The sequence below is a fragment of the Amphiura filiformis genome, chromosome 6 (genome assembly GCF_039555335.1).
Source record: "Amphiura filiformis chromosome 6, Afil_fr2py, whole genome shotgun sequence".
NCBI lineage: Eukaryota > Metazoa > Echinodermata > Ophiuroidea > Amphilepidida > Amphiuridae > Amphiura > Amphiura filiformis.
This window is the reverse complement of record NC_092633.1, coordinates 20,098,041-20,123,712: the sequence shown is the minus strand read 5'-3', so window position 1 is coordinate 20,123,712 and position 25,672 is coordinate 20,098,041. Positions and strand designations below refer to the sequence as shown.

General features: G+C 37.5%; 1 protein-coding gene across 1 annotated transcript; it reads left to right on the top strand.

The window, feature by feature from the left end:
• The first annotated feature begins 456 nt into the window (after positions 1-456).
• Positions 457-25,074, top strand: LOC140155127 (uncharacterized). The gene is given in 10 exon segments (XM_072177837.1): positions 457-568; positions 1,897-2,101; positions 14,032-14,156; positions 18,682-19,142; positions 20,559-20,820; positions 22,479-22,637; positions 22,639-22,669; positions 23,045-23,175; positions 23,993-24,182; positions 24,185-25,074. Coding segments are annotated over 8 exon segments (1,797 nt in total). The 5' UTR covers positions 457-568; positions 1,897-2,101; positions 14,032-14,138; the 3' UTR covers positions 24,730-25,074.
• Positions 25,075-25,672: the final 598 nt, after the last annotated feature.

Sequence of the window (25,672 nt, the reverse complement as noted above, 5' to 3'; positions counted from 1 at the left end):
TGCATGACTGTGGGCACCAAACCATCGAATTTTCACGTGTACAATATGTATACACAAGTTGTATTGAGTTGAGTAAGCTTAAGCTTACCGTGCTTTAAATCCTCACACGCTGTCTAAATAAGTTCAGTTCGTAAACATTGTAAATATTAACCCATTAAACAAAAGTACTACGATCTTCTTGATCTTACCAGAACTGACAACACAAATCCGTAGCAATCTGACGACTTTGGTCATAAATTAACACACAATACTCACCACACAATGATGGACATAGGAACGGCGTCCATGAGACTCAGCGAGTCTACCACACAACCAGGCACACAACACGGCATCGCCAAAGTACGCTGTTCAATTTGTAAACAAAGTTGAAGACCCCGCTGAAGTGTGTTGACCATATTTGGAGAGTGACGTCATTCACTCTTACGCTGCCTTTAGTTGGATTCGTAAAAAATACATCAGCTGTTCCCATTTGTTTACTTACATGCGTTGTTTATGTTTTGAAACATCAATTTAATAGGCATGTAGTGGTGAAAACGTACCCAGCATCACATCACAAGTACTAAACAAGGTGAGCTTTCTGTAGACTTAAATAAATTATAGCTTTTGTCTCATATATATCGGACTACAACTACAAGTTGCACGTCTGTAGACTTTCTGAGTTTGTCTTGAGTTGATTGTTGAATTCATTCATTCTTATTTTATTTTCATCAATCATCAACATCAATATACAAGTGATACTAATACACTAATAGATCAACAAAGTAATAAAGTTAAATGTAAACAAGAGTCATTGGTATAAATAAATTTCAATACATTTAGGTAGTAACAATTAAAGGAGTATTTCGTGATCCTAGCATCCTCTTTTTATGACATTTTTCAGTACATATCCACGAAAAAAGCATATTCCCAAAATTTCAGTTGATTCCGATTTTGCGTTTGCGAGTTATGCATGATTATGTGTATTACACTGCTCCATAGACAATACGTTGTAATTTCGTTCTGGTGCACCAGAACGAAATTCAAATTTCGCGATATCTTTGCTAAACGAATTAATCTGCAAGAAATATTTTGTACATAAACATTATGTAGCCAGAGTATTCCAGCGATATAAAAATCTCAACTTTTTTTTAGAAAAGTGGGGGGATGAGGCTGTGGATCACGAAATGCCCCTTTAAATCAATATAATTAAATTAGAATAGCATTACTATGATTGACCAAAATACACTTTAAATGATCGACATTGATCAGCAAAATAATTTTAATTTATTACGTTCATGCGTTTACGCAGAGAAGATGTAATAAAGAGGAGGTTGATCAAGCTATCCTCAAACAAAATATGTGTGAGACCGCTCACTCAAAGTAAATGATGCATCACCCTATTTAGCTGCTTTACAATAGAATACCACAATAGGGTTTGAACCCGGGATGGGTGTGATACACAAGTTGCAGCTGACTGCTTTTAGGGTTATGTCAGTGTGTTTATGTCATCATGCCATACACACCGTGCATGCAGACCCTGTCATCTTGTCAGATTTCAGATAAAATATGACTGAAGTTCCATGGCAAATCATAATTTTTGCTACTTGTTGCCACTTTCAGACTCTATTATTTATGATAAAGAATGTTAACAATTATCAGAATATCTTTATTAGGTTGGCAGGAAATGACAGGAAAATACATAAAATAATAAAATAGAAATGATCAACAATCATCACCTCTCTAAAAAATCCTAAAAATTTCTTCTTTAGAAATTTATATATTTACAAAAAACGGTGGATTTGGGGAGAAATTTTACAGCACTCGATTTCTTTCTTGTATTATCCACATGTGGTATCCCATCCAAGCAGCAGGTCCTTAACACACGCTGTTTCATACTTTTTAACAAATTCTCTATAGAAACATTGGAAATATGTTCAATTCTGAAGTGAAAATTGGTCAACCATGGGCGGTCACACACATAACATCATAGGATATTTCAAGTGGATGTCTAACTACTTGAGAATAAAGGACTATGAATAGATGCGACAGGATTACCTACGGGATTATCTCAAGGATATAATTCCGTTGACCCTCCTCTTTATTACATCTTCTCTGGTTTACGGTATGTTGATTTTTTTGTTGCATATTATATAATTATTATAATAAATATATTTTGCAGTAAGCCTTTGACGAGCGCATACTATAGCTATAATAATTTCTCGATCATGAGAGTATGAATGTACTGTGACCTGCGTGCACTGCGTAATGTTGCAAGTTTAGTGGAATGCCACAATAGCGCGATCGATTGTGCACGCACAGGAAATGCAGAGTGTGTGTGGTAGGCGTTATGTACGCTGACGCAATTGTCATTATGCGTGCCTATTGAGCTCTCATGATCGAGAAATTATTATTTTAGCTATATACCGGGATGTTGCATAGTCATAATTAAACAATGTGTACAGCGCAAAGTTCATTCATAAATTTGCAGTCGGCAACAGCAGATCCCGGTAGCAGATCGCCTCGGACACAAGTGTGTTTCAGCTTGTCAAAGGTTTACTGCTGTCATGCGCGATTAATTGCAATATACGCTCAAATGTCGCGCTATGTCCGGCTTGTCCGCAGGTTCTCGCGACATCGCGATTTTAGTTTTTTTTATTGGAATTCACTCTTGAATATTATGAGGGCATAAAATATAGTCCAGCCTCTTCAATTGTCCGACCGCAATGTCGATTTAAGGTAAAGGTAAAGGTAAAGGAGACGATCCTGTATAAACAGTGAACGGAGTGCCCATCTCTCTTTCATTGGCGATTGGGCCAGACTCCTCTATGTAATGTTGCTATAGGGGGATCGCTACACCTCCTCTACAGCGAGTCTGTTACCTTCCCAGCATTTAAGAATGCCGGTACCCATTTAAACACCTGGGTGGTGAGGAGTAATCGAGATAAAGTGCCTTACTCAAGGGCACAACACGATGACGCGCCGGGCTCGAACCCGCAACCTTTCGATCATGAGTCAGTGCCCGTTCCGCTAGGCCACCGTGCTCCCTAAATAAAACTATAGAGAAAAATTCTGAGATATGAAATGAGAGCGATGAGACATGAAAACAAGGGCTTTAGCATGTTATGTTAGGCAGCCAGTCCGTGTATGTAGGGAGTGTTTTACAATCCACACCCAAATTTGTAACACACCAAGTTTTTGCCCACATGGCCTAAATACTCTTAGTTCCAGTAACTGTAACTCAGTATCTTCATTTATCATTGGGACGATTAGAGTCAGGGCCATAGAATGTCATTATGTTTATGATAAAGACTGATGTCTTGCTGGCAAGACTAGGCTGAGGCTGATCGGTTTAATCACGGACGGACATTTTCAAAATTGATAGAAAAACAGCCTGGTAAAAAACAACTGCTGACATTTGCTTCATTGTTTTTTTTTTGATGATGAAGAGTACCGGTATCATTAGCCTATTGAAAAATGTTTTAAATGGCAGGTATGATTTGTTACTAAAAATAGAATGAAAGAAATGTTTGCGTCACAGACGGACGAGATAGTACCGTACTCTTGTCATTTCTATCTAAACTAATCAATACTTATGGTACCAATACTTTCCAGGAGAATGTGACAAATTTTGTCACAGACGGACACTTATGGGTGTCACAGACAGACACAAATGCTAACCAGAGGAGCAACTTTTAAAATTGTCATTTATAAATACCTGGTCATGTGTCCTGAACTCGCCACCCTTAGTGTTACATCACAAATATCATGAATTTTTACACAAATCGAGTTTCTAAAATCTCAGCAATTATCAACCCTAAACTAGCAAAAGTATACATTTTTGGAAAGCTCAAGGCATTTAAGCAATTCAAATATGCATATGTCAACTTATTATACAGGGTGACCTTCAAGTTATACAGGGTGCCAGAATAAAAAAGATTCGGATAAAAAATGGGTTACTTAATGAATTGCTTATTACCAACTTGCAGTAATAAACTCAAAGTAAACAACATTCATTTGGTTAGAGGATAGAGAGAGCCCATTGACTTTGGAAGAAACCAAAATCACAGCTATTTGGTAATCTCGGAATACAGGGTATCCCAAAGTATGTTAGATTTTTTTACAAGTAAGTAGAGTCAAAATCCAATTTACAGCCTTTACAGAAGCAGATTATGCACTAAAAATATCAATCCCATAGAGTTTGTGTGTACCACATCCCCCACCTCCACATCCCCCACCTTCGCCACCCTGCCTAGATTCTGAATTCTATGAAGCACATGCAGTGTCAGTATTAAAAAGGCTAACGGAATTCTTTTTACAGGGTTGAAAGTGCATTTTATTTAGCAATACAATGAGACCACAAGCATGACAATAACTTAACTTGCTTGGCAGAGATATCATCATTTACTTTGAGTCAAATTTGGGAAAATGTAACATCACCACCTTTTTTTCAAGACGCACGACCACCCCTTAGTTGAAGCAGCTCCAGTAACTGCACATTGCCATGGAAAAATTATCTTGCAATAATGACAACAAATATCCATTTTTGTTACAGACGGACAGAATTTTTGTCACGGACGGACATTTCATTACAAATTTTAGTACAATGTCCTATATATTTGACAGCTTATAAACATCAAAAGAACTCTAAACTTGGTTTTACTATATTTGTGCTGACCATATGTGTTTAAATTTGTCCTCAAGAATTGATCAACAAGGGACCCTTAATTCTTCAGATAGACCCCCCTAAACTTGCTCCATATGGCCGAAGTCTTTGTAAAAAGTTCACTCCACTAAGTACCATATCTAACAGCCCTGAATAATCAACAGTAAATAGGCATCTTTTGGTTATATATATTCAAACAGTTAATGTTAGTTACTTTGCAAAAACTGAGCATCAAGTGATTGGTCATCTTTAAAATAGACCCCCCCCCCCGAAATTGCCCCAAAATGACTGTGTACCAATATTGAAGGTTATTTATAATTCACAGTCCTCATAGACCCTCCCTCGGGTCCATGGAGAACGACTGGTAATGTAGATTACATAGCATTAAAAATCAACCCAATACATGGACCCTCCCAGTCTGTAAGCAATTTGACTTCCAGTTCCCACAAAATGCTGGGAGTTCACTTTTACGGATTTGGAGTCACGCAATCTTTCTATATACCACGTCCATGTTTTCACTACATTAACGCTTGTGTAAGCGACTAAAACAACGATATTGTATCCGACCAATCAACGCAGCTTGGCAGCGCGGGGATATTTGAAAAGGCTTCCCTAGCTAAATAATGTGCAAACATTTGCAAACCGCACGCGATAATATACGCAATATGGACAATAGGCCCCCCAAGTCCGAGTCGAGTGGTTGCCTTTTATTATTGCGCTGCACCATGGGTCTATCAGACGCGCTCCACTTGAGCTCAATACCTCTCAGTTGTTGACAAGTGTCCCATCCGATCTTAAGGCCATATCCCATGGCATAGCTTTGTGCTACCATATTTGAATTGAAACTGGGCGGGGCTTTCGTGAATTGACATCAGAATCACCGGGCTTCGTTGAACGAATATTTGGAAGTGAAATCTCTAACACTTCGGAACAGTCTCGGCGTGGGGAGCGGTCACTGAAGTTTAGAGTTCAATATCTAGGAGGTGTGATCAGTGTAGTGGCATCAATTTGAGCTAATTTGTGCAGAGAGAGGAATTGGTTTTGGGCTGTGTATTTAGAATGGGGGGGGGGGGGTACCGGGTGTGAAGGAGTATGGCATATTTTGGTAGGCTATTATGTAATTATGTATCGTTACATTATCCAGGCCGGACCGCACCGAGACTGTGGGACAGTCTACAGTCCTCATAGAGTAACATATCATTTTCAATAGTGAATCAAGCAACAATGAAAGTACTAAAGGCATCTGTTGCTTTATATGTTTAACTGGTTAATGTTAGTAGCTTTGTAAAGATTGAGCATCAAGAGATTGTACATCCCCCTGAAATTGTCCCAAAATGGCTGGGGACCAATATTCCTGACACAAAGTACCATTTTCAGTACTAGTGAATAAAATAACAATGAAAGTGAACTGAAGGCACCTTTTGCTTTAAATACGGTATTTAATTTGTGTTGCTTTGCAAAGATTGAGCATCATCAAGAGATTGGTCACCTTTAAAATAGACCCCCTGAAATTAAAATGTCCGTCTGTGACACTTATTTTGTCCGTCTGTGACAAATTTTAAATTGAAGATTTATCTTAATTAATGGTACCTTTGTTAAATATCATTCCTGCATGGGAAATGGCATGTATGTGATTGATACTTCAGCATGTTTTTATTTTTCTACCCTGTGTTAGCAAATAGTTAAAACACTTTCAAACATGTTTTTCATCATGGACGGACATGCTGTTACTAAGTGATAGCGCCTGTATTATTTCCCACCAACATTTTATAAAATGTTTATCCTATTTTATAAATATCTAGCTATATAACAGCACCAATCTTGAAAATGTAACATTAACTTGAAAATGTTGCTTTTTGAATTTGAATTGGCCATGTCTGTCCATGACACATATTACTTACACCCCTTCGGCAATATTGGGATGTTCCAGAATACTGAATGCATTTTCAATTTTTTTTTCATAGTTCCAACTTCCAATTCTCGCTATTCACAATAAAGAAGCGCCAGCCAGGTTGCGATGTAATTGATGTATCACGGAAAAGATTCGACATCAAGTCCGCATAATCTGAATATTACCATGCTATTACATAGGAACATGTGACAATATTTTTAGTTTGTCAATATAACGTATTACACGCAAATCGATAGAGAAAAAATTAATTGTGCACATTTCAAATCACATTATTAAGTATTATTGAGTATCGATTCGCGTGTAACACCTTTATTTTGACAAACTAAAAAATATTGTCACATGTTCCTATGTAATAGCATGGTAATATTCGTATCGCGCGGACTTGGATGTCGACCTTTTCCCATGATACATCACGATTACATCGCAAACTGCTGGCGGCGCCCTTATTGTGAATAGCGAGAATTAGTATTGACCCAAACTGTGAGGTATGTTTCAATATCAATATTAGAAATTTAATTTTTCAGACCAATGCTAACTCTAAACCGATCAGCCTCAGCCTACAATTCTGACTTTGTACACAAATCCTAAATTTACACACCCAGTTTTTTGAATTTACACATTCAAACCTTCAAATCCTGCCTAAGACCCTGCATGAAAATAAAAGGCTGAATATTGTTTATGTAAATCGTTGTCGTTTGATTTGTCTATTTTAACTGTCATTGTTTGATGATTATTATTTAAAATCAACTATAACATGGTGGCAGCGGAAAAAGAAGCAAATCTTCAGGTACGCCATTAGGAATACTTGTAGGCCTGGAAAAAACTAAAGAAGAATTTTGACGCAATACATAGTCGGCAAAAAGTGATAATGGCGAGCAGCGGTGCCAACATTATATAAGTTGTGATGCTAAACGTATTTAACTTGTGTTTCAAATTGCCTAAGGTCATTGGAATTAATGTACTGTACGTATAATCGTGTATGTACATAGTACTAGATTGGCATCCACAACTTCCCATAGTGCAGCTATGACCCAAGTATGGTTGCAATAGGATTTAAACTGTTCATATGAGACCAAAATTTAATTTACAGACTGGTTGACCTCAAATGACCTTTGACCTCAGTATGACCTTGAACATCACCCAAAAAAAAAAGTAGCCAGAGTTTTTGACCACGATAGATCGACCCACTCACCCACCTATCCTTAAAATCTGAAGTCAATCCGCCCATCCATTCACGAGATAAAGAATCCGGAGGGATGGAAAGATGGAAGGACGGACATTGCATCAGTCTTTTGGTTTGTCCCTTTCCTGGAATTCCAGCATCTTTTTCTTGCAGGGCCATCACCTTGTTCGTTTGGTTTTCATCAAGATTTCAAGAGTTAGTTGATCACTAATTATTGAGAAGCCACGAAACTGCCAACTATGGATGTCCCACTCCTACATTGTATGATACTCATACTAGGATTGGGATACTGGGCATACATGTTAAACTGTACTATAGGCAAAAATTTTTATGGATCATGAGAGCCAACTTGGGTACCGGTACGCATAGATATTTGAGTCGAGCGTACTACGCAAAGACACACGCTTGCGGGGCAAGCACATCTTTTGAGTTTGACCAATCACAGTCTTTGGTCGCGCGATCGTGTTGTTCTAAGAAAAGTACGCTATTATGCAACAGTACGCAGAAGGTACATCCTCTCATGATCAAAGAATTGGATGTTTTGCCAAAAGCAAATATTTGTGTCATCTCGGCAAGTTCTCGCCTTCATCAAATATTGCAGTGGGTGTTTTTTTTTCTATCCACAACAACTTGTCTACATAGCCTCTAGTTTATTAGCAAATTGTTGATGGTATCAATTTGTCCCAGCTTTTTCAATTCTATAATATAATTCTATAACCCCCTTAATTTTGGTGTAAAAAATTATAACCCCCCCTATTTTTGGTCTCAAAATTCTATGACCCCCCAGTATATTCACGATCCACCTTCCAAAGAAAATGACAGCACCCTAGAATCAGAAAGAAAAGCAAACACTCACTCAACTCAACCGGGGGGGGGGGGGGAAAATTTCCAAATGGCTCGCCAAAAATTGCTTGTCCCCCCTCTTGGACCACCAAAAATTGCTTCCCCCCTCTCGGCCTGCTCAAAATTCTTTGCCCCCCCCTTATGCTAAATTTTTGGGATCCCAATTTACAAACCTTAAATGGTCTAAATACATGTAGCGAACGCAGCGAGCAGGAAAATTTGCATATTTAAGCATTTCCGTACTGTTTTCCTAAGCCTTTTATTTAAAAGTTGCCTCATGAATGTGTGCCAAAATCACTTGCCCTCCTCTCAGCTTGCCAAAATTGCTTGCCCCCTCAATTTTACGCTCCCCTATGACTCATAATTATTGCACAGCCCCTGAGTACGGTAATAAATTTTGGATTTGGCTAACAAAATTAACGAGTATAACTCATGTTTCGTATTTTCTTTTTTTAATTTACACATTCAGACTCTACTCTTTCCAATGATATTGTTGTCATTCACAGTGGATTACAGATTTTGTACAAAAGCACTACAAACAAGAGTGTACTACATTTTGCCTCAGCCTGTACTAGTAAGTTACATAAGCTGGACAACTCAAACTTCACCCCTGGATATCTGCGGGTATGCGTACCACTATAATAGGACTTCCCTGATAATAGTTTGTGGGTCACGACAAATAAATAAGGCAAAAATTGGGTAACTTACAAGTGTTTGGGAACCGCTGGCATATGGTAACCCTAGTAAATAGAGTCATTATACTATTAGTTGGGTACTACAAGTTTGTTTAATTTCCTGGTAACTACATACAAGTAGGATGGGAGTCTCCCCTACCCGGTTAGCCCAGTGACGCCAGTCAATACAGCTTGCTGGAAATTCATGCCCTTGAACTATTTCTGTGATCAAACTAGGCGATTCCATGGTTACTTGCATAACACCGCTTTTGAGTTCTTTTTTAGCTGGCAATCTTTCAAACCCAGCATTCAAGGCTTTAGGGAAAACCAAAAGATTGATTATGTCCTTTTAACATACAATGTACCCACTCCCATCCCCTCTCTCCCAGTCTGTAACAAAATCAGAAGTGTTTTTAGAGCACAGGTGAAACAAAGCTAACATTTATAACCCCTTCTTTGCTACCTAACAAAACTAGTTACTTTCATAGGACTTATGGTTTGTTCCCTTATGTATTCCAGCACCCTTTTCTTGCAGGGCCATCACCTTGTTCCTTTGGTTTTCATCAAGATTTTATTTGATCAAAAATCATTGAGAACCATTAACCAGAATGGTCGACTGCAGATCCGTTGGATAACGCTTTTTCAATGGGAAATGAACTTTGCTGCTTGGATGATGTCACAATGAGGTTAGCATTTATTCCGTATTGAAAAGCATGTTCCGACAGATCTGCACTCGACTGGCCTTGGATGTCCAACTCTTATGATACCCAAACTGGGATTGGGATACCAGGCCATGTTTTTCACAGTATGCATGTTAAAACTGTACTAGCAAGTATTTGAGTCTTCTCTGCAAGTTTTTCACCTTTAGCAAATATTGCATTCCAAGGGTGTTTTTTTTTCTATCCACAAGAACTTGTCTAGCATTTCCTCCAGTTCGATAGCAAATTGTTGATGGTATCAACTTGTCCCAGCTTTTTCAATTCTCTGGCATATTTCTGCTATGCAAAATGTAAATTGCTTTTGATAATGTACCTCTGATTAGATTTGCTTCATTCCACAAAGCAATATCCTGTACAAATACTGTAATGACTCTCATTCCTGTTTGGATTTTGAATCTTTCAAACTACAGAACTTAAACCAAGACCTTCAACTGACAAGTACAATAGGTACAAAAAGAAAGTCTACACTTTGCAGGGTCATAATTATTGATAGGATTGATTAAATGCAGTAAAATTGTGAAGAATTTTGTTTGACTACACATTAATATCTCATTTATGTCAAAAAAAATCGAAATCTTTTTGGTTTTTACCGGTTTGGTGCAATTTCAAAAGTTGCAAATTCAAAAAGATTATGTGAAAATGATTCAGCCTCAGATGTTCCACTTGGATCAGGGGTGTGAGAGTCCTCTTTTCAGCTGATTTCCTCATTTTTGTTTGGCAAAATGTATGTGTTTTCTTTTATTTTCAGCCCATATTTGATGTTTTACCCTGATTTTATGCTGTTTTTCGCGTTTTTAGTGATTTTCCTCATTTTTGGTCTGTGGCCTCTCACACCCTGTTGGATGAAATGAGTACACTAAATCCCAGTCAGCATGGTCAGTGTGTGTGTCATAGGTGATCAGTAAAATTCAGCACAGACTGTGATCTTTCCAAATTGTAGGGCATAGTGTGTGGCTGGTAATTATTAGAGTGTATCCTTTTACTCAGTACTAACAGATGTTGCAACATTTTATATTGCACCAATTTGCGTGTAATGTCAATTCTGGACGATTTTGAACAGTCAATTTTACTGTGTCTGTATTTATTCAACCGTATCAAAAATTATGACCCCTCAAGTGTGGACATTCTTTTTTGTGTTGTGTTTACATGAGTTCAAAGCAGATGAAATTCCTGTTTTTCACCAAAGGAAACTAATTGGTAACCACATAAATGAGATTTAGCATCCTGTAATTATCTGCACATTTCATATTCACTTAATTGAAGCTGACACTGGCCCACAGCCATTGTACAATTCTTGGTTTGGTGCAGAGTGAAAAATTGAGTGCCTTTAAGGCTATGTTACTCAGCCACGTATCATGAGCAACCAAAAGATATTTTTGTGTGTTCTGTGAGCACCCCCACACTAACAGGACATGAGGTCAGATTGACTTTCCCCATGGAAATCCAACTAATCCCACCATTTCTAATCTGCACAGATGAGGGTCTACATCCTCTACCGTCACAAATCACTCAAAACGGGGGAAACTTTGGCCCGCACTGATATCGCCAGTACCTTGCTTTGAATGCTTTCCAAGGGAGGTGAAATAGGTGGCCTAGAATGTTATCTTTATAGTGCATCAGTTCCAATATGTGAGGAGGTGTGGATATAGTAGTCCCTCGGTGCTGCTTAGGAAGGGGACGGCCCTGTGTGGACAAGAGAAAATTAAGAGGATATTGATGCACCATAAGTCATCTATGCCTCCAGAGTATACATACAGTCTGGGAATAGAGACGAGTGATACCCAATCTTCAAGCAGTTTCCTGACTCGTTATAACTCAAAGATTTGTATGGTGATCTAGTACGGATGATTCCATTTCCACAAAATGTGATGATCATTTTGTCTTTTAAGTCCCCAGTAGATGCGCTTTCCTTTGGTGGGCAAAGACCTCTAGTGTTTTTGCATAGATATGTTAATATTGAGTAACTTTTGACTTTTGATATGTTACTTCAATGTTAAGTGACTTTGACTTTTGATATGTTACTTTGTAATGCTTATACCTTAAAGTTTGTTGGTGTTGACAGAGATGCTAATTAAAAGTCTGACTCATGTTTTCTAGTATTTTCTAGTTTTTTTTAGTCATGGTTAACCTAGTTTTGCTTTTAATAGGTTGAGAATACGAAGGTTTTAGACTGAAAACAAATAATGTGTTTTTTTAATTTAAATAATTTTTAATCTTGTGGTAAGAAAAAACAGAAAACACCTGTGTGAAAATATAAAAAAAGAAATATTTATGTGTATACAATATAGGACAGTTTGACCTTATCAGTAAAATGTCCCTAGAACTGGACCATAATGACGCCCTGAATTAAAGGACATTTCACATCCACAGCCTCATCCCCACTTTTCTCAAAAAAGTTGAGATTTTTATACCACTGGAAACCTCTGGCTACATAATGTTTATGTACCAAAATTTCTTGCAGATTAATTCGCTTAGCAAAAAATTGTCATATATGAATTTCGTTCTGGTATACCAGAACAAAATTACAACACTGGCCTATGGAGCAGTGTATGTAATACACATAATCATGCATAACTCGCAAAATGCAAAATTGGAATCACCTGAAATTTTTGGGAAAAGTTTTTTCTTGGATATCTACTGAAAATGTCATAAAAAGAGGATGCTAGTATCACAGAATCCTCCTTTATATGTCTATCAACTAACATTTTCTTCCCACACTAACATAAAATGTGTTCAGAAAAATCATAAAATATGTTCAGAAAAAAATGTCCATTCAATTTCTGAGTACATGATAGTACATAGGATTGTTTGACCTTGGTTCAGATTTCCAACCAACCTCCAGGAATAGGAAATGCAATTTATTCTTCTAACAGGGTATGTCGGAAGGCAGTCACACCTGCTCACTGACGGCTAATGCATCACAACAATACTGATAATTTGCTAGGTTTCAAACCCTGTGTGTGCAGAGATGGACGTTGGAATACGAGTTATGACACTCGTACATGTAGGTGACATTGAGTACTGGTAGTATTTGACACTGAATTTAGAAGATTAGTCTTATGAAGATTTTAAGGTATAGGATCTTAAGACTTGGATGGAAACAAATTAAAACTGTAACACTACAGTGGAGACCAAGAAGGGATGCAAGAGTAATATCAGTCATCAATGGTTCATAGACTGTTCATCATCTATTTTATTTTGACCATATCGATGGAAAAAATGATTTTGTGCATTGATGTTGGATGCAAGGTACTGATTTTATGTGATAAATGTGGTAGCAATTCCTTTTTATTTTCTTTGTTTTATTATCTTAAAATGGGGTGATCATTGTGTTTTGTTAATTTCATAAGTAAATAGGCTATGTTAAAAAAAGTAAGCACACATATTATATCAATGTTGCATTTTATTTGTCTGTTTTAAGTTTCACTTGTATCATTGCTGTATTTACAAGTATCACTTGTAGCTGTGTTTTAATAACATTGCAAAAAATGAATGACCCTCGTATTATTAAAGAGTTGACAAAATATTTTGCAAAAATGTTTGTTTGCCAAAAAATATTTTACAATAACAATTTGACAACATTTTTAAAATGTAGCTGTTTTTCATAAAAAAAGTTTTTAAAGCAGAACATTTTGAATAAAACCAAAACTTGTTTATAGCATGTGTGTTAAGAACATTTATTTGCTGGGTTATTTGTTAAGAAAATGTATGGTGCCTTTAACGATTTAAAAAACTAGTGTTACAAATCAATGGCGCTAGGTATTTAATTTGTACAAAGTGTAAAATGTACAATGAAACCTGAGAAATCCTTCGGTGAATTGACATATGGATATAGAGACAATGCATGCATTTCATGGCAAGTGTTGTGCTACATTAGAAATTAATATGTATAATATTTTCCAAGGTTCCTTTGACAGCGTGTGCATTGGACCTTGTGCAAAATAATACGTGCTGGACGGCTAGCAGTACGCTTAATTTGATAAAGGAAATTTGAATAACAGAATAGGCCTATGGTACATAACTGTTCTGTTTTGTTTTTGTTTTTGTTTTTTATGCAGGAATGGAACCCAAGAAGTACTTTGATATAACTACCTCCCTATGATGGATCAGTACAACATGCAACATACACCTTGATATTACCAAAGATCACTGAAATTAAGCAATTATGGCAGACTTTACCCAGGTAACTGTATACCACACACACCCAGAGGAGATATCTTGCATTTCCCATAATGCATTTCTTCTCTTCACTGATTTGCTATTCTGTGCAACATTGGTCAATAGTGACTATAATCAAATTAAGTAATTCTTGGCCGAATTGGCACATGCGCGCTGCGTCCACGTAGTGTACTAAGCGTGCACGCAGTGTAAGGCGCGTGTATACTTTCTTCTGTACCACGCTATATTCAAGCGTGTGTTTATCGCTGAGCCACTAGCGCTCACAGTGTTCCAGTTTGGCCAAGAATTACTTAATTTGATTATAGAAGTACCTCAATTGCAAGACCTGGATGAGCTCTGTTAATTGAGGTATTTTTGTCACTATCAACCCACTGATGTAGCAAATCAGTATAGGGAAGAAATGCAATATGGGAAGTGTAAGATATCTCCTCTGCTTGAGAACAAAACATCTCCATTTTGTATTGCAAATCGCCGATCGGACAATCATTTCAAAACAAGTTTCTACTTGCAAAGTGTGTGTTATGCGTAAAGCGCGTCGCCTGTTAAACATGTGCTTTAATTGCAGCGTACTGGCATTGCTTAAAAAGCGAGAGAAACAAAAATGCACTTTTTGGGCACATGTTTGCAGGGAGAACCTCGTTTTGGTAGTATGATGGCGGATCTGTGCAAAGGGCGAATTGACATAATAATACAAGAATAGCTTCACATGAAATTATATATCAGGTGTATTTCAAGTCAGAAAATAATTCAAATCAAATAGACAGTAAATAAAGTCCCATTTTTGAGATTTTTATTTTATTGGTTATAGTTTAATATTAAAATATTAGATTAGAGCATTTGATTTCCATAGCTTGCAATATTTAATCTTGTAAGACAATCTAGATTTCCTTAGGCCCAGTTGTAAAGTCTGTGAGGAAATTGTACCAATGGATTAAGATGTCAGTGGCCGTTAAAATGCAGACTTGCATTACCATCATGGTAAAGCATTTTTTTTGCTATAATTGCTCCATACATGTATATGAAACCCTTGTATCATAATACATAAACTTTTTCAGGTGGAGATGATGGTTTTCATAATTTAACATTTGAAGGTGGTCTTTTGTGATTACCACAAACCAGAAACTGCATGGATAAGCCTAGATATAATTTGAAGGGTGTGGGATAAAAGTAACATTAGATCCTGGATTTTTTTTTTTGTCGCTCTGATAAAGAAGGTGATGATATATCCGGTATTGTATTAAGGTCAGGTGATTAAAGATCAGTTTGAAAGTTAGCCTACAAGTTATCCATATGTATACACTTTCACTGCTCACCACCACAAACCACCATATCCCTTGAGGGAAATCTTGTTGCCGCCCTCACCAGTGGTATGCTGGCCTAGGATGAATTTTGACACTTGCATGTACAATATACTATAAGTGTTAGTGACATTGACTCCTCAAAAAACAATAAGGCTCAAATAATATAAATTGTTCACATAATTGTCACATTGATTGCTTCCTCAATTAGTTTCATTCTATTACAGCTAGTCTGTGGCATTCATATCCTCCACACAGGCAACCCTATTGTATCCTGTTTACCACGTAGTGAAGTGGAAACCAGCGTTGGCTATAATGAACAGATTACACGCCTGTATTATTAACCCAGATAGGAATAGCAGCCATCAGTTGACACTTTGAGATGAGTGTAATTCATTAGTTGTATTTGTCCTGGTTGCTTCATAATCTGTCTGATGTAATCAAGTTGAGTTGGAAGCTCTACGGAATTGAAATTGTGGGAGTATTGTGATTGGAAACAAACAATATAGATAAATATGATATTTTATGCTTGATCCACAGCAGTGTCTTAGCTTGCCACACACCCATAGTTTTGAAGGAAAATTTAGTCCTGGAATGTCTTTGACAGATTGTTTAGCTGTTGTAGCAGTTTATTTTACTCTGAAGTAGGTCAAATTCATAAATGAATGCCATAGCACCACACATTTGTGAACTCTTTGAACCTCTAAAGCCTGGTTAATATTATAATGTAAAATCAAATTCTGATGGACAATTAAAAAATGATGGCCAAACCAAACCTCAAAAAGACACCGATGCCACGTAACTAATACGATGCCAACTAACTAATAGCTGAGAAGTTTACTTGTAGCATGGACAGGGGCATATAGCCAGCTTTCTTGGTTAGTGGGAAAATTAAAATTGGGGGCAAAGACAAAAAATCCTGATTGCATTATTTTGACTCGGTATTATTAATGGATATAGTCTGTTTTTTTAGAGAGATTGTACAGTGTAGTCTTTCGAGCTTTCAAAAAAGGTTTTATTGGGGTAATGTTGCCATGTAGCGTGCAGATTTTTTGTATTTTACACAATTTGGCCCATGATCATGGTAAAACAGGCTTTATTGGGACAATGTTGTATTTTACACTATTTTGGCCCCTGATCGGAGTGAATTTTGGTGGAAAGTGGATTCGTGCCCTTTTCATTTCCTTTACCTTCCCAATTTTCTCTTTCATTTTTGTCAGTGGGGCACTCTGTCCACATTTACAAGGGAGGGGCCCTTGTAAATGTGGACATTTACGGTCCTGGTTTTAAGCCCTCTATATTTGAATACCATTCCTTCTTATAATTTCCATGCACTTAATGGGGACAAGCACTTACACAATGCTGTAATGAAAAGCATCTGAGCTACAACAGAATGTGTTTTAAATTATGAAGACCCGATTTTGTTGTTTTTCTCTCCGATTATTACTAAAAACAGACAACATCTGATCAGGTTCAGAACATCAAGAAACTTTTGCACTTAATAAGATAATCTTGTATCCAAATAAAGTTTCAATCACTCATTAGGTTTTCTGTATCTGTACATTACATCTAATTCATGTATGATTATATACATTCCTGTGGAGATTGATACAGATTTGAACAAGCTTCCTAACTGGAAATATAGGTACCAAATAGTAACCACTATCAGATTTGCTGCTTGCCTGTACGAATCTCTGTAAACCAGCCAAAAGTGCAAGTGAAAGAAACTCTATAGTAATAACTTAATAGGGAAAAGTTAATTGTGTAAAATAGGTTGCACAAAGTGCAAGATCCCCTGTAAACATGTGTTCATTTACCTGGAGTGTGTATTTTTGGAGTAGTGCACAAATTGATATGTGTCCAGGTATTCGCTTAGGGAAAAGCAAAGGGGAAAATGTGACAAATTGGTTAAATTTCCTGTGGATTTAAGGAGTTTTCCTGGAGATTTAAACTCCTTCCTGCATGTCACAGTCGTTTAAGGTGGGAGAGAGGGGATGTTTCTTGGCATGGTCTTTCCTGGAGAAAATAATCTTGGTATTCCCAGGGCTGTGTGGTGATTAACTCCTTGCCGACTAAACTTACAAAGAACATGTTGGCAGAAGAACCACTAGCATAAGAATGTGATATACATGCAGTTATTTGGATGCAGTCTGTGAAATGAAGGCTAGCTTATCATATTATGTCGATTTTTAGCACAAAATGTGATATCATTACATCAGTGTGGGCAATGTCAAACCTGCCGAATTTGGCACATAACCACTGTTAAGGGTTAATTCAAAAACATGTGCATTGTGCGATGATGTAGTAGCAGTTTTGTATAAAATTTGGTTGCATCCCGCCAGAGGCTTGTAGTTCATTGAAGGGATTTGTCGAAGGATTACAGAAGCTCTCAATGCTTACAAGTGTACAAGGGAATTACCACAGGAGTCACATTTGCTGTGTACTAACAAGCCTTGGATTGTAAGTCTCTATTCGTTATTGAATTAGTCTCTTTTCAGATTGAACTTCTACAAGTGGAATGTAACTTATATTTTACATCAGAAAATTTTAGCTGGTGATGGTATTTTGGTGTTTCTGTTTTTCCTTTTTTTATGTAGCTTGACTCAAAATGTTCTGATGTGATTTTGTCAGACAGGAGTGTGGCACAGTGTCTAAGGTTTTCCCAAGTGCAACAGCACCCTTGGGTCTTGGTTCAATCCCTGGTGGAGGGAAAACCATTGACAATCATCTGCTCTCTCCATTTCTGCATTAATTGAATTGTGAGGCTGATGCAGCAGATGACAAAGACCTCATAGCCAGTTCCAATCTGAGTAACACTTGACTGTTCATACATTCTGCCCTTTTCCTTACGGAAGAACAGTGTCGGAAAACTGAAGGATTCACCCAATTTAAATTAGAAATTAAAAATATGCAGATCATTATTGCATAAATATAAAAGTTAGGTTGTGATTGACTAATTGGTTTAGATCATGATTTTGTCAGGTTGTGGGTTCAATCCTTGTTAGAAACATCATTTGTTTGACCCTACAGAAGATGAATCATTTGCTGCTGAGCCATGGTTATAAAATACAAGCATTTTTTTAAGTGATGATATAATGAATGTATTGGTTCTCTAAGGTGCAGTGTACATTTTGAAGCAACAATTTTTTTTGATAAGTTTGATAATGCGATTAATTGACATGAAGCAAAATGTGATTGTGTGGGTTTTTTTCCTTTTTTTTTTTGTTCCAGAGTATAATCCTTTCTCATCCACAAGACTTCTGGACTATGGACAGTGACAGCCAGTACAGCAATGCATCTGTCGTTGTGGAGAAGATTCATAATGGAGACCACAAGTACAGTCCCAAACCAGAACATGCTACACCTCCAACTCCGCCTGACTCACACACCATGGAACAAAGTGACAACAGCGGAGATAAGGGAATAGACTTGAGGATGGAAGATGTGTCAACTGATGATACTCATCCATCAAAATGTACCTCCCCTAGCAGAGAAGTGGATGATGCCAGGTTGAGGGAGAATAGCAGGGAACAGCCTAGCTCTCCTACCAATAGTGTGGAACTTACCAATGGCGATAGAGGGGAGGTGTCCCTTGGTTTGAGCAATTTGCCGTTATTTACTTGTAATCAGTGTGATTTTACTAGCAACAGTGCTCACTTACTTCATCAGCATATGCGTATGCATGTGGGTAAGTCTGAATGGAATGTTTTACCTTTTCTGATGCCACTGATTTTCACTAATAAAAATAGCGATCATCAATTTTTGTGTGAAAGGAAATGTTTAGAATGTTATCAGATTTTCAGCAGTCTTGATGAATTTTTTAGGCCAAAAAAGCCATATTTACAGGCTTTTATATGGATGCCTACCAGCAAAAAAAAGAAAAACTGGGCTAAAAAAAAATTCTAAAAAGAAATAATTCTGTGTAGCACATAGTTTTTTTTTTACTAAAAAAAATATTTAAAAACCATATTTTTTTGCAAAATGTGTGTAAAACCACAAGGTTATGACTGCAACCACCTAACACTGAACATGGAGGTTTACAGCAGATGCTCATAAATCCATGTAAATCTGCAGAATCTCAATAGCTGTCTTAATCTTATGATGAATTTGCATCTGCCGAGAAGCCTTAGTCACACATATGCAGTATTGTTGCACACAACAGCAATTCAGCCACACAGTACATTGGAGATGATACTTAGCTTGTGTTAGATATAAGTTGGGATATTTGGTCCCGGGATTGAGCAACATCTCACTTTCACTTTTTCTGGGAAAATCAGTAAGTCACACAAAAATGTGATAAGCAGTTGGGGGCATGTAGTTAGTACATGGATATTTTACTTTGAACTAATAGAATGTGCTGTTCTGAAAACATAGCGAGTCAGGTTTGCTAAAAAAGTAACAGTGGTACTATTTTCCATTAGTTTTCCAATACATATTCAATCAAATATCATATTGAGCACAAGTTTTTATGAAAGGGGAATGATAAGGCTTGGTATTTAAACATTAAATACTAAATGCTGTACTATGTTGAATAATATTTCCGACAAAAGAATTCCCATTTTCAAAATATTATTTTCTTATGGTCATTCTGAAGCAGAGATGGGTATTTTGTGAATATAATTAAGGTAATCTTACTACTTTGGGCACCCTTGACTCTTGGATTTTGTAAAAATAGAGGTTGGAAGCCGAAAATTTCTACGTAGTTAGACTTGATGTGTTTGTTAATTGGTGGAAATGAAAGAGACCCAGTGAAACTTCACAGGTTGGTCCCATGACTGAGTTTATGCCATGATTTTATACTCCTTTTGCTGGATGTAACAATCTAGATAAATAAACCAATACATGAAAGTGATTACCTCAACATAGGCAAGTAAAACATATTCAAACAAACAAAAAGTATTTTATCCACAGCTTTTATTGAAAAATATGGCAAAACATTTTCAGTAGAACTAACTTTTTTGTACTTTGGCTCTTCTTATTCATTTTGCTACTCATAGCATGCATGGCTAGAACTATTCCTGCTAAGTGCTATGACTCATTTTATCTGGTCACCTAGACATCAGTAGTATTGCATTTTATTTTCAGGTGCTCTCTCCCATTTCTTCCAGGGACCGACCTCACAAATGTCACATCTGCGGATTTGCATTCTCACAACGTGGAAATCTTACCCGTCACGTCAAAACACACTCAGATGAGCGCCCACACAGGTGTCCATTATGCTCGTATCGAGCTCGCAGACGAGATGCTTTGGTATCCCATCTACAGACACATAAACACAATCGCAATCATATTTGCATATGGTGTGGGTCAGCCTACAAGCAGAGAGTTACACTCAGGGAGCATCTGAAGAAGTGTGCTTTCAGGAAACAGGTCAGTAAGGCGACAAAAAAACCTGTTCTATGGGCTGGCAGACCTTTCAAGTAGAGTCGTCTGTCAGGTGGTTTTATGGTTTTTTTTATTAAACATTGATGAAGCAAGAGATTGTGGCCCGGGGGAAACGATACATCATAATGGTTATAGTCATGTTGAAATGCACGCATAAAGGGAGCGCCAGAATCTATGCTGAATTAGTCAATTTGGCACTCTCCTAAGTGCTAGCTAATTTGTGACGTGCCATCTCAAAAGGAGACACTTTTTGGGCAGGATCGAAAATGGAGAAATAGCCAAAAATCTGCCACGGGGGTGATTTTTTTGGGTTCGTCGTGAATTTGTGATGTTATTAATGTTTAAAATATTGTCTGATATTTTCAGACTGGAATATAACTGGCATCTTGTATTTTTGAGACATTTTTCAAGGTAATTCCTATTCTCAACATTGTCAATAATATTTTTAAAGGCCAATATCTCAATTTCCAATTTTGTAATACCATAACTTACGAACTCAATATCTTCGCTTAGGAATGTCCGATTTCATTGGGGAAAAGCGGTGTTGTGGAGCAAAATATCTCTATATTTTTAAAAAACCTCAAAATTGATAACCTGCCTAAAAGTGTGTCCTTTTGACATGGCACGTCACATTTTACTATTTAATTCATGAATTAGAGCACAGTCTCGGAGCACAATCTTTCTAGTGAATATGAGTGATTGTGGAATAGGTTGTTGGGTATCACCCACGATGAAAAAAATCATTTGTTAAAAACATTGTTTTCTTGCCATGGCGGCGCCCACCAGCATAGCTACAACCCTGGACCTATTACATGTACTAGTGCTAACCCCAGAGACAAAAACAAATTGGAGTTTTAGCACATTGGGCCTTTCAAATTCTATTTGTGTATTGGTAGGTGGCATACCCCAGGTGCAATTGGGGACTTGCCCATTGGCAATCAATGGAGAGCTTTAAATGCAGAAATACAACTAATCTTGCTCAAATATGTAGTTGTAAAGATGAGCCTTGTAAAGTCTGAAGTAAAATCTTACTCATTGTGTAAACCAACTTGAATAATCATAGCCAAAATATCATTCAAGCTGTTTGAAATGCTGTTAGGCAAGTTATGAATCATAGCAACTATAATCAAAATGTTGAATTCTCGATCAAGAGTGTGCATACCTACTGAGACGGTACTCTCGTCAAACACACTTTTTGTGGAATAACAAGGTCGCAGCCTACCCTTGACCTAGCCTAGCGACGGCCGTTTGAAGATAAGTGATTGGGCAGTTCTTAAGCAGTGATGCTTATCCCATAGCACATGGTCATTGCATTGTACACGTTACACAAGCATCTCTGTGTACTGAATGGTATCGGGTGATTGATAATTAAGTATTTTGATTGACCTTTTTTTGGTAAATCCCATAACTCCTTGCGGTAAGACCCGAGATCTTGCCTCACCGATGTGCACATCATTCAGTGAACATCATTAATGCTCATTACAAGTTGGCGTGGCGTCAAATGACAACATCTAACCGCAAGGAATTGTGGGATTTACGGAAAAGGTCAATTATAGTTCAACCTGAATTCATGTGCAAGTTTATAGCAGTTCAGTGTGAGCCCTCATAACTAACTATCTTGTCATATCATTTACCTGATACAGGTGGGTGCAGTGCAGAATGAGATACAAGATGTGGATGTAGTATACTATGATGGAGCACTTGTGGTACCTGAAGACATGTCTGGGGTGCAAATCTTGGATAACTCATTGTCACCTGAGGCTGGAACTGAACATGAGGAAGTAGATAAAGAATCCAGGAAAAGAAAAGAATGTTATCACTGGACTTAATCCTGGTGAGTTTCTTACTTTATTCTTTAAATTCATGCAAATCAAAATTAAAAGATTTTGTTGTCAAGGGAAAAATTTTAGAGACTCTTAAAGGAGACAGGTTTACACCTATATGTTTATTTGTCTTGACCACATGCCAAGCAAACTTGTTCCATGGGAGATGTTTACCGATTGCTGGAGTTACTCTTATTTGTTTCCCAAAACACCTAAATATTTTAGAAACAGATCACAGAAAAAATATACTTCCATGTTACGCATACGCTGGCATTCATCACACAGTGTATGTGGACAATTGTCACGCTGTGAACAATTTCTACTCTAGGGTCATATTTATTTTCATATTCTATCATTGTTTAAATCAATATTTTACATTTGTATAGAGGGTGATCAAATACTGAAACTAAGTGAAGAACCAGAGATCGTGGAAAGAACACTTGCTGATGGTGTTATTGAAAATGGTATTGCAGAGGACACCTTGGATAAATCCAAAGACAACCAAGCTGAAGGAGATGTAAGTTATTCTTTCTAAAGCCAGTGCCTGTTGGTGATCACGACTGTGTGCCCGAACATGATGTAGAACTACAATACAGCCATGCATGGTGCATTACAAAACCCAATGTGCATGCAGAAGGTCAGTCAGTCAGTCAATTATTATGGCACACATGCTTAGTAAGGTACTGGACTCTGATGTAATGTGTGTATAGCTCCCTGTGAAATGCTCTTGTGTACAAATAATTTGACTTCCAGTAGAGAAACCCAAGATTCTCATTGTATTATTTTAATGAAACATGTGAAGCCAATTGTTAGACGATAATGCATTTTCTTCTCACCATTGATTCTCTGAATGAAAAGAATCATGGTCAGAAACAAGTATGTTCAGTTTTGGCTTGGCACATATCAGGCAGGTTCAATAATTTCAGTAGAGTGTGTCTCATTAAGTTGAAAGGAACGCCATGTTAGATTTCACAGTGGCAGTTTAGAATCAGTCCATTCACACCATTGCGTCACCAGCGTATGGGCAAGTCGCTCTTCTGCACGTGTGTATATGCCCTGTTTGATTAGGTTAGCTCGGATTTGAATCTACCACTGCGAAATGAAACATGGTGTTACTCTCAACTTGAAACAAGACACACTATAGTCTCACTGGCATCCACTACTCAAAAATGAATGCAGTCATATATAGAACCATGAATTATATAAGTGCACAAATAGATGCCAATGGAATTGAACTGTGGCTGTATAGAATATGATTTGTGAGCTGTTACACAATAAAAAGTGATGAGGACTAAACAAGCAATCAAGTATTGATTTCAATCTTATCTTTATAGGGTTTGGAGAGCACCTTCACAAGTGTGATGCAGATGTACGGACACAGCACAGAAGATCTGAGCCTATCTAAGCAACCACGTATCACAGAACCAACACCACTGACTCCAACCATCACTGCTGTGTATTCCCAAGCTGCATTAGAGACACAATCATCTGCCAAATCTCAACTGTCACCGGTAGACACGGGCAAAGATCCGAACATTCCAAACAAGTCTATGGAAGGACCATTGATTTGAACAGAACCAGGGATTTCCTTAATCGCAGCTCGACATTTCTTCATACAAACTCAGTTCGTGGTGGTGCACATGATGCTCATGAAGATATGAGTGATTCTACAAGCACGCATAGTGAGCAAGAACCGAATCACTTGCCAAACCAACATAAATCTCCTGGTTCAGGTAAGCGACCATCAAAAGGGTATGACCATCCTGAATCAGAACGCTCATCAATGGTATCTCCAGATTCGGAATCTTCGCTGGCAAGAAGAGATCTGAAACGCAGCTACAATGGAGAGGAATCATCGCAGCTTTGTGCCAAGTGCAATGGACATGGACCACCACAGACAAGCAGCTATAAATGCGACCATTGTCTGATAATATTTCTGGATCATGTCATGTATACCATCCACATGGGTTGTCATGGATTTCGTGATCCGTTTGAGTGCAATATTTGTGGGCAACGATGTAGGGATAGGTATGAGTTTGCATCACATCTTGCAAGAGGAAAACACCTCTGAAAGACTTTTAGTATTTAGTTATTTGTATAGCTTTATTTGTGCATTATATTAAGCTCTTTGTGCCTTTTCGTAAGTAGCAGTAAGCTGGTTTAGGAGTAAACTATATCATAAATTAATTTAAGTTTGATGTCACAGTCATGAACTCCTTGTGCGAACTTGAATTGAGTTTGATAATATGTATTCTAGTTTACAATTCCTAAAGATAGGTGGCCTGATTGTAACACGTGATGTTTTCTACCTCTGTGTATCAGAGTAGCCAATAGAACAGTACATGACTTCTGGGGTTGTACACCACCAAACTATTAGGTTGTATGCCTTCCTCGAGGCAGTAAAGTAAAATCATTTTTGCAGAGATCTGTTATGCTAGTTGGATTCCCTGCATCATTTCTTTCCTGAAAATGTGTACTTCTATATACTTGTCATCATTGTTGAAAAACAATATCTAAAACATTACTTTCGTGAGTAAAGCATACAGACTATACCATGTTTTTGTTTATACTGCCTAAACAAATCGGATAACAAAATCTGCATTTTGATGGGTGAAGAAGGTGGTGAGGTTGTCAATCAGGTCACCCAGCTTTAAGCTAGAAAAGCTATTAGGTCCAGCAATATGAAAAAAACTTTACTTTCATGATATCTTAGAACTAGCTCTATTTGCAAACTGTGACGCCCTCGAACAGCGCAAATAGAGCGAGCAGCATGGGCTATCTTAGATCATACAGGTAGATCTAGCACAGAGCATGCTATCATTGCTATGGTATCTTAACACATAATCAGGGTCTTAGCTAGGATTTGACAAGTGCCTGTCACTTTCACCAAACCTGCCTGTCCACAAAGACCTCTGCTCCTTCTAGGAGATCATTAAGTTCAATTTATAACCTCATTAATATAAGCCTATCATTTTTATTTATTTGCCAAAATGCACTCTGAACGCGGTTACTAT